Source organism: Saccostrea cucullata, unplaced genomic scaffold (assembly GCF_032062105.1).
Source record: "Saccostrea cucullata isolate Sc308-1 unplaced genomic scaffold, CSIRO_AGI_Scuc_v1 ctg609, whole genome shotgun sequence".
Lineage (NCBI taxonomy): Eukaryota > Metazoa > Mollusca > Bivalvia > Ostreida > Ostreidae > Saccostrea > Saccostrea cuccullata.
The window spans coordinates 1-11071 of NW_026924150.1; the positions used below are offsets into that span (position 1 = coordinate 1).

General features: G+C 33.1%; 1 protein-coding gene across 1 annotated transcript; it reads right to left on the minus strand.

Moving 5' to 3' along the window:
* Window positions 1-4273: 4273 nt before the first annotated feature.
* Window positions 4274-9145, minus strand: LOC134265856 (uncharacterized; the record flags this gene model as incomplete). The annotated part of the gene is made up of 4 exons (XM_062748081.1): window positions 4274-4629; window positions 4745-4863; window positions 4962-5120; window positions 6099-9145. Coding segments are annotated over 4 exons (3354 nt in total), but the record flags the coding sequence as incomplete, so codon positions are not given.
* Window positions 9146-11071: the final 1926 nt, after the last annotated feature.

Genomic DNA, 11071 nt, shown 5'->3' on the forward strand with positions numbered 1-11071 from the left:
AATTTACTTTTTTAAATGCTTTTCCTTATCAAATGTAAGAGATACCCTCTGAAAAACGACAAAAACCCATGCATAGAACAGCTGTGCTGTCTTTCTTACACTTTAAAATATATAATATATTGATCATAAAACCTGAAATTAGTAAAATTTGATTACAAAATAGTTGAAAATTATGTACTTTCTTTTTTTATATCTTTGGAGTAATCATTTTCTCAGAAATAAAGGTATAAAATGCAAAACAAACACAAGTATCCATCGTATTGCTTGTCAATTTCAACAACTTCCGTAGAGTTTTGCTGACGTCAATTGCTCTCTTTGACGTCCGCGCTACATTAGGTATAAATAGAGCCGACTCTCAATCTTTGCCTCATATCACAGCTGGCACCATGCGAAAGCAGATATTGATTTGTGGCCACAGCTTTGTTAGAAGACTGAAAGACTGGATGAGGGTCAACGGCAAGGACATGCCACTGAGTAATGCTGATGTGCATCTCCATGGAGTTGGGGGAAGAACTGTTCCGCAGGTCTACCACCTGGATATGGAGTTGGTAAGGAGGAAACGTCCTGATGTTATTTTGCTTCAGCTGGGGGGAAATGACATCAATGACCAGACCCGAGCCACTGATGTCCTGGTGAAGCTGAAGAGGCTGATTACCGTGTTGCGAGAGAAGCATCCTGATTCTACCATCATTGTTGCCTCCATTTTCTCTCGGCAGCGGCCGAGGGGCCTTTCTCAGCGATCTTATGATCGCAAGAAGAAAGGTGTCAACAAGTTCCTTTTTAAAGAATTTGGTGCTTTTGAGCAGGGGAAGAAGGTATTCTTCTTTCCTCACAAATTCTTTAAAAGCAACTTGTTTGACAAGGATGGTGTGCATTTAAATGATCGTGGGAACAGATGCTTCTACCACAGCATTCTCTCAGCCCTTCGGCGAGTCCTGTGATGAGCAGCCTGTCTCCTCTCTCCATGGTTTTGTACACAGATTACCTTTGGCGGTCAGCTGTCCTCTTCCAGTCAACAGTCAAAACGGCCTTTTTCAAGGCCAAAAAATGTTTCGAAAAGATGCCTCTAAAGCAGTGCGATATAGAAACGTTGTGTGTATATTTGTTTACATTTTTTTTGTTATTTCACAAAATTTATTTTGCAATATATATATTTTTTTTAAAACTTGTTTTCGAAAAGATACCTCTAAAACAGTCTGATATACACTCTGATTAAATTCAAACCTTTACTAGCTCCTTTTTTATTTTGTTTGTTGCATGAATGAAAAGGAGCTAGAGAAGGTTTGATTTTAATCAGACTGTCTGATATGAAATGTTGTGTCACTTGTATGTTATATTAGTTTACTTTAAAGTAAAGTAATTATAATATATTGCAAAATAAATTTTGTAAATACCTTAATTGGGCATATTGAAAAATTAAATCAAGAGCAGTTAATTTTATCCCATTTTACTTGTTGATAACAAAAAAAAATTTTTACAATAAATTAATAAAAATTGGAAAAAAATTGTGTGTTAAAAAAATTTATTTTTGAAAAATGTTTTTTGTTTAACTCTTACTTGTCATAATGAAAATTTATCCCCCTCCCCCCAGCAGATGCCTATTCTTTTTTTTTAAAATATATTCAAACATTTCAATTATAAGCAACATTAAAGCCTGTTAAACATTGTGTGTTATAAAAAAAGTCCAAACTTTTTGGAATGTAAATATAAAAATATATTTGTATTTATTATATAATTAAAAAAAAAACTTATCTATTATTGGCTAGATCCAATTTGTTAGAAAAAAACTATGTACAACGTTAGGTGAAACAATAATTTATTTACTACATTAAAAATAAATTAAAATTCCAAATGAATACAAATTGTTTTGGAAAGCTATTTAAACGACTATGATCATATGAACAAAACATAATCAAAAAAGAATTTATGCAGGAAACCCCCTCCCATTTTACCCTGAAAAAACAATTCCCTTTTTGAATTAATAAAAATTGGAAAAAATTTAATAAAAAAATTTAGAGGATGTGAAAAATGGTTGATATTTGATATTTAATGCACTCTGACTTGTCACAAACCTAAAATTGATACCCCTAAGGTTCCCCTAGCATGGCTTGCCTGCACTCTCTTTATGGAGTGCCTTATTAAAATATATTCAAACATTTCAATTATAATTGCACAATCATAACCTCAGGTGCCTGTTAAACAAGTACAATGATTTAAAAAAGCTTAGTCCAAACTACATTTGGAATGTAAATATAAAAATATATATGTATGTATTTTTCATATTTACATTTCAAAGGGTAGTTTGCTTTAATAGAAAAGGTTTGTGAAATACACATACTCCATTCAAAAAACTATAACATGGACAAGGAGACAAAATGTATGTTTTTTTTTTTGTTGTTGACATTATACTCTCAAAATTTATGCTCACACAGAACAGTAGCTGTTGCATTGACTCTTCCATGAATTGTCAGGTTTTCAAAGGAGAAATCAAGGATTTAAAAATCTAAAACACAGTTGCAGACAAATAATTCAAAAAAAAAAAAAAAAAAAACTCAATCACATTGTTTTTTTTTTTATTGTATTCTCATAATTGTAACAGTTTTCTACACATAGTTTATTATTTATATTATAATTATTTTTGGCACACACCTTGCAGTATGGAGACTACCTCTTAAAAATGATTTAAATGTTTAGTCAATCAGAATATGCTCAAATATTGTACTTAGACTAGATCAAGTAAGCTTTTTTCTTTTTCTTATGGGGGTCAATTTTCAGTGGTATTTTTTTTCTTAAGAAAAAAAGTTATTTTTGGAAAACTAATTTTTTTAAAGAAGAATGTTGCATTGTATTTTGTATTTTGATGGAAATATCCAAATTTTAAAGAGGACATGGATTCCTTGTTTTCTCCTTGACACACCAGAAAATTAAATATCTATTTTTCAACATTTTATCTACAAATTTATCTTCTTTCAAATATTTAATTTCCCTGATGTATTTCATAAATGTAATAGTGTATATCAGGTATCTTCTTTGTATTCCACATATATACACACACAAACACCATTTACAGCTGTATGTGTTGCCATTCTTACTATGTTGACCTGCAAATAGAAAAGCCTCAAAAAACTAAAATATACTTTAGAATTTATGAGAATTTTTCTTAATATATTTTTAATATGTATCTTGTCATCTAAAAATATTTTTCAAATTCCCCAAGACCCGCATGGCACGGCAGACAGTTTTTTTTTCTCTAAATCAAAGTTTTCCCATTTTTGTATGTAAATTTAATTTAAAGTAACCTAAATTACTAATATGTGTTATGAAATAAATTAAAGAACCATAATCTTGTCTATTCTGCCATGAGAGTTTCTGCCCTTGAATTACAAACTATTTGCACCAATGAATTAAACATGTACTGTAAACTAAAGATGTCTCAACTTCCAAATCACACAATGCATAGGGAACAAGTTATAATTTCTTCTCAGATTTTTTTTTCAGTCACATTTACTTTATTTTGAGCCTGTTTAGAAAGACTTATGGTAAAACCCATCCTTTAGTAAATATATATAAAAGTCACTCAATGTAGCAAAAGATGATGTACATGTATCTGTACTCCCAAAATTGAACATTTGTAGGTGGACTAAAATGTCACCTTATCCATGTGGGCCAAACCAATGACCTTGTACTTGTAGTACTATATGTACTAATCATTTGCAATTTACCTACAACCTTGACTTTGACCGAATATAACTCAAGCTATAGACAATAATTTCATCAATATGATATGGTAAAGTTCAGCAAACAGACAGACAGACAAAGTGAACCCTTAAGTAATAAGTAGGTGCATTGCTTTTTCACAATAACTGTCCGGGCGTCATCAGTTGGGAAACAGTTAAAGTGAGCCAAGAAACTAAAAATATATTTTTTTGATTATTTTCCCAATATTTAATACCAAAGTGTATGTTACAGTTAAACTTTACTATCTCAAACACTTATAATTTAAATAACATGAAATTATGTCAAAGTCATTTAAAAGGCTCAACTACTTTTCCTTTGGTTACATTGAGTTTGAGATAATGAGGTTTGACTGTTAATCAAACATAATTATATACAAATTTAGTAACAACAATAAAAGCATACCAATGTACATGTCTAATAGTAGGAACAATACCCTTTATTTTCTTGACAAATAATTGAAGTTAAAAAATACTTACTGAATGAATATGTATTACTGGTATATGTTCTTAAATACCTGTCCTTTACATAGTTTAATTTATGCATCCTCTGGAGTGGTTGGATATATATCTTCTGGGATAAAGAGTATGAAGCTATGGACACTGGCTAAGGCATAAGCCTGTCTGCCATTGCCAGCCTACTACTGGACTGACATGATATCCAAAGCAACATAAAACTCTACCCTTGGTAAACCGCATGAGCTGTAGGGATTCATCTGTTGGTTGTAAGGGTTGTCTTCAAATCCTGAATCTTGATGCCCAAGTAGAAATGGTGTAGCTATTGACACTGGCTAAGGCATAAGCCTGTCTGCCATTGCCAGCCTACTACTGGACTGACATGATGTCATAGCTACATAAATCTACTCTTATTCATGGTCAGAATCTCCATGGTCACCTGTTGGTAAATTGTTAAATCTGTTTATCATTTCATGGTATATAATGTGTTGCATCACTGTTTTAGTGTCCCAGTTTTGGATTTGTTACAAAATATGATTGAAAAGTTAGCATACCACTTGCAGTAAAGATAATTTGCTGAGGCTTTCCGTTTTGGATGACAGTAATCCTTCTGCCCAGCATTGATGGTGGAATCCTCATCCAAGATGGTTGTCCCAGGCCTCCCTCACCAACACTTAAATGAAGACATATAATCATTTACTGGACTTATTTGAAAAAAAATTATTGATTTGAAATGTATGTGTCTTATCTTTACTTTGAAAATTGACTTACGAAAACAAGTTTTGTTCCTCATTGTTTGAGAGCTGTATTGGTCTTTCTGGGGGAGGAACCAAACGCAGTGGTGGATAAGGTGCAACAGATCCATGGGATGTATCTGTTGTCGTGGTTGCAGTTGATTCCTCTGTTGACCGCCCTGGTTGCTCTTGATCTCTGTTCATAAAGAAATCTTAGATATTTAGAAATGACTTTTTTAAAGCAATGCATAAGATTGATTGATTAATTGTATGTTGTTTAACGTCCCTCTCGAGAATTTTTCACTCATATGGACGCCACAACTTGCAGGTGGAGGGCTACAAATTTTGTCCTATGCTCGGCACTCAGGGCGTTTGAGCAGTGAGGGATCTTTTTTGTGCCAGCACCTAACTGCGACACGGGGCCTACCTAGGTTTAACAAGAGTTTTCTCATTGGCAAGTCAAGTGTAAATTTCTACAGTGATTTGATTCCCAACGACTTTGATCAAGGTAAATAACTACTTACTTCGCGACTATTTTAAAGTCAGCATGAATATGATCTAACCACTGCGCCACGCAGGCGACTGCAATGCATAAGAAATGGGCCTTCAGGTATCAACTTAACCTACAAGCCAAAAAATTATAATGCAACTCCCTCTCAGATATGAATATACACTCGTGTGAAATTTTATACAGATAGATGCATGGATAAATTCTACTTGTCTCAGGTAGAAACACAAAAGTATCTCAAGGGTAAAACAGTGCCTTTTTCCTACCTAGCTTGTAACAAGAGTTTTAATTGGTTGGCAAGTCAAGTGTAAATTTCTATATGCACCTGACTTTGAATCAGAGGTAAATAACATTACATCACAATACATAGTTTCTCTATTTTTAAGTCACCAATGAATTTGATGTAACAATACATTGTAGTACAAAATAATTTGAAATATCATCAGTTAGCCTTAGGTCTACGAAGAATGAAATATATTTGTTATCAAGGACAAACTAAGGGTGTACTGTGAGCCTTCGGTCTCGCAGTATTTGGAATAAAACCCAAGGCAAATTCCTGTATACTCTTGATTCGACCTCACAACTGATAACCTCCTCTCTTTCGGGCTAGAATATAACTTCTAGATCATAGTATGGCAAGCAAAATTTTTTTAATGATGGCCTTACTGTAAAAGTCTTTTCATGTCATCCTCTGTTGGTTTCTTAAGGGGAGCTTTTCTCGGTCTGCCTTTCTTCTTCTGAGTAGCATGAAATCTGGGTTGCAGAATGTTGTTTGCATTCCCAGCAATTCTTTCAGTTGCTGCAAGTTCTCCTGCTGGTATGTCATCCTGGAAGCTCATGCAAGCTTTATTCCCTGAAATTAAACTTTCTAAAGATTTAATTATTGTTGATAATCTATATTTCTTAACTTGCGGATGTTTAACTTGATCGCCCAGCTCATTGAGAAGACCCTCTATACGTTGGAGTTGGATACTTGATGACTTTCTTTTTGGTTCAGCAGTTGAATTTGCAGGCTCTGGATATGACAGCTGTAGGTCATTTTCAAGACAATCATCCTCTTGAGTTACTCTGCTCCTGGAGAGAGAGTGAATCTTGTGAATATGTTTACAAATGTGACCATTGTGGTAATCAGCACAGCTACATTTATACATATGATAACATAGATTTATACAAGGCAAATTTTTACACTTAGTGTAGCAGTGTTCTTGAGAACAATCACTCAGTATGGCCTCTATGATGTAGTTTTCAGGACCCGATTCCAATGAAAACACAGAGCTTGAAATTTGTTTGACCTTTGTATTATCTATTTCTAAACTTTTACGATGCCTATCTGTAATACGTATATCTTCATCTGAAGGATTATTATATGAGACACGTTGTAAATGTCTAATGAAGTGATCATTTTCTATCTTTAACAAAGTGTCCAATAACACATCTATTCTTCTGTTACGCTTTCCTGAGAAATAAATAGTTTTAAGCTGGTTATGAAAACTTTCTACAAACATATTGGTATTGACATTGCCATACTCAGTTCCTTTCCTAAAGCACAATGACCATTTTTCAGGGCGATTAAAGTAATGATCATTTAAATAATTTAAGAAACTGGGATTCAAGTTGTTTAGTTTGGAAACCAATGCATCTTTGTATTTAATAAAGTCATTTTCTGACTTTGCCTGTAATAAAGCACATAGGTAACAATACACCTCTGTTTTATGAACATCATTTCTAAAATGATTATGGATATTTTTAATCCATGACCTTTGAATATGCCATGTACATAGAAAATGTTGCAAATCAGACCCATAGACTGACTTTGCAGCATTCCATCCTGCATTGTCATCATCAGTCATTATAACCTTGACTTTGGTTTCAGGGGATAGGTTTTTAACTGAAGACAGAAAGAGAGACATTGTTGTTTCATCCTCTCTATTTGAAATGCAAAATGCAACTGGATAACCTTTACGAAATTCATCAGGTACCATCAGAGTTATAAGCTTAAAAGAGTAACTATTAGTTTTATGGGTTGAATCCATACATAAAATTCTACTTGCAAATGATTTGTACATATTCAGTTGTTCTTTGGTCATTATAGCTAAAATAAAGTCCTCTTTGTTCAGCCTCTTGGAAGGATCTTCAATTCCCTGTTGTTTAAAGATCAGGACTGGATTAAAAGACTCTTGTCGCAGGGCTTCCACCTTTAAAGAAGTTGAAATAGCATCATTACTATCTTGTATAATTGTTGGATCAGCAAGTTTTGTTTTCAAACTATGAATTTTCTTTCGGTCAATAAGATGGTAATATTTTAGATCATCTAAATTATCTCTGTTGCCTCTACCACTAAAATGTTCACGTACTTTGTCTATTATACAGTTGATAGGAATTTTGAGGGAAAGCATATTTAGAATTTCTGACTTTAAACTATCCGGAATCGGTAAATATTTCGTTTGCTCGAATGACAGTGAATGAGTGTGAGACTTTACATACTTTACCATAACTTTACCATCTTTCATCTCACAAACAGACATACGTGCAGGGCATAAATTATTGATCTGACAATGCCCTTTTTTATTCTTTCTGGAAGTCTTGGGTTGAACGCCTTTTGCTCTGTGTTGTGAAACTGGCCCATTCCGATGACACACTAGGGAGTAGGTTTTTCCTCCTTTCTTATTTACTTGTGGCCTTGATCTCCTCACAAACCTTGTATTAGATGACATTTCTTCTTTAGAACGAAAATCTGAAAAGAGAGCTAAACTTTCAAAGGTAAGATGTTCAACTTTTATGTCTGCATCATGTGCATTAATAGCATGCTCCAAAAGTTGATCGATGGTTAGAAACTTCATTGCACAAGATGATATCATGCAGGGCTGCAGTTTACGTTTGGTATTTTCTGAAAGAGATGGAACAGAAGATGAATGGAATTTCTTGATATGACTTTTTAAATTGCTTAATTTTTTAAATGAAACTTTACATTTTGGACATATTTTTGCACCAGTTTTTTTCTGTGTCTGAAGATCATCATTTGGACTTGTCTCCTCAGATTTTACATAAGAATGAAGTGTAGATATTAGAGACTGAGGGGGCCTAATTTTGAAATCCTCCATATTGACAGGTTTCGAGAATTCAGTGAGCCATGGCCTTGTATTAATGTGATCTTGACCTATGACAATGGGATCTGACCTTTCTACTTCTTGATTTTCAGTATCTATTTCTGTAACAGCTTCATAATGACCTCCCCCTGCCCTTCTCCATGCAATATGAATAGTTTGTTGGGGTTGACCTTGTGAAAAAGTATTTTCATAAGTTGAGACTGGGTTATTCTGTACATCACCACCAAGAGTAACAAGAATATTAATATCTAATGCCATTGATAAAGCTAATATGCATTCCTGTCCAGCGTAACTGTTGGGTCGACCTAAATTATTGATTTGCTCTTCCGGGGTACCTGGATCCTGAAGAAAATAGTTTTGAAAAAGAACCATATTACCTCTAAGCGTGTCCACTGCAAGATTTCTGAGTTGGAGATGGTTATCTTGATTACCATACAAGGAAAAACTGATGGAGCGGAAAAGGCAATTACCATCACCTACAATTGCATTCCGTTGCAATCCAAAAGATGATAAATACCTATTTTGTTGTTCAAACTCTACATCAGAATCACTGTAAGATTTCAAGATTTTGTTAAAGTTCTCAGCCTGAAAGAAACCAACATCAATGTAAATTACAAGAACATTTCACTTGCATGTTAGGCAAGACTTAGGGAATAGTATTTTGCTCAGATGAAGATGCTAAAGTGGTTTCTCTGAAATAACTTTAGATGGTGGGTAAACTTAATGTCAGAATTGAAACATTGCTCAAATATTTCAGTTTGTATCACTTTGTGGAAACATATTTTGTAAATAAGAAGTATTAAAATGACAATCAGAGAGATGAATTATTGGATTCATATAATAATTATCATTTTAATCTCATGCTGGTGGAAACATATTTTGTAAATAAGAAGTATTAAAATGTCAATAAATGCTTTGACAGATATTCAAGTTTAAAAAATCAATGTAATTTTTGAAGATTCATGAGGGCATGCATCACAATCACTAATTTTCTTGGGGGGTTAATATTCATGGTTTTCAACGTATGAAGAGACCAAGGAATTTAAGTCCACCATGAAATGAAATTTTACATTATATATTACTACTGAACAATTCTTCGACCATGAAATAAAATCCCCATGAACCAATATATTTTCCTCAAACCATGAAAATTTGACCCCCTCAAAAATATGTGATTTTACAGTACTTTATGTCGACATATGTCATGGAGCCTGTTAACTCGGTGTAAATATGTGGGTGTGAAGCATATCTGTGGTTCATGTACCTCTTGGATTTTGAAAAATAAATTAATTTCTTATATCAACATATTTCTTATTAAATGCCACAAATTACATCATTCAACTGTCATGTTTAAGGCATTCTTTAATTTAATTTAAGTGTAGATAATAAGGCAACTTTTAATTTCCTCCAAAAATAGCTTCAAATTGAGCATTTTTAAAAGTAACCTCATTTACATGTACCTATAATCCCTATTAACCACCCTGCGCGCCTAGAATATTGTAAAAAGGGAGTGGTTATTTTGGTATTCTCTTTATACCGGTAATATTTAATCTCATATTTTAAATTTAAAAAATCTTTTGAAAAAAAATAACGACAATTAAGGAACCACTAAAATAATGTCTAACTTTATTTAAAGTGAAAATAATCCACCAAATTATGCTAAATTATTCATTTTTCACTGAAAAATTGGATAATAGACAAGTTTAATTTTCACTTTCTTCAATATTTTGATATGATTCTTGTTGATTTTAATCACTGTACAGGGGTCCCTTATTTCCTGACAATTGTAAAAGACCTAAGTGGGCGCTTATAGGGGCAGAAATGGTTAATAGGGATTATACGGTATACATATTTGAGGTGAGTCATTATGACATAGACAGAATAAGGAGTGAATCTTTAGGTTGCGGGTTCGAATCCCATTATGGGGTGTATAGACCAATCTTCTGGATAAACCCTTGTCCTGTGAGAGGTTTGCACTAGAAAGATCCCTTTATGCTCAATAGCCTGATCTAGTGTCCAGTTTAGGACTTAATTAATGACCGTGACACCAGCAAGTGACAGCATCTCCATATGAGTGAAAAATTTTAAAGTTAACATACCATTAAGATTTTCACCTAAATATTTCAAATTAAACTCCTTCTATGGAAAATGACTTCAACAAACTTAGATGTAATGTGAGTTCTGTTCAGAAGATAATTGCTTAATGTGACCCTAACCCTAACATACACCTATGGGTTTTGATTTGGACAAAATTGAATTAATACTATAATAAAATTAATTTATTTGGCAAGTAGATGGTTGCAAGTACATAATAAAAGTTTAAAGAGAAAATTTTACATGAATCAATATATGATAAAATAATGAACAAATTACATAAGAAACATATAAAATTATTCATGCTAACAATATAACAAGAGGTCCAGGGGCCTTATAGGTCACCTGAGTATCATGTATCAACTTTCCAACAATTTAAATAAATGTGGTAATTGTTAAGAACCAGAGGCCATGGTATTCAAAATTTTGATTTTTAAT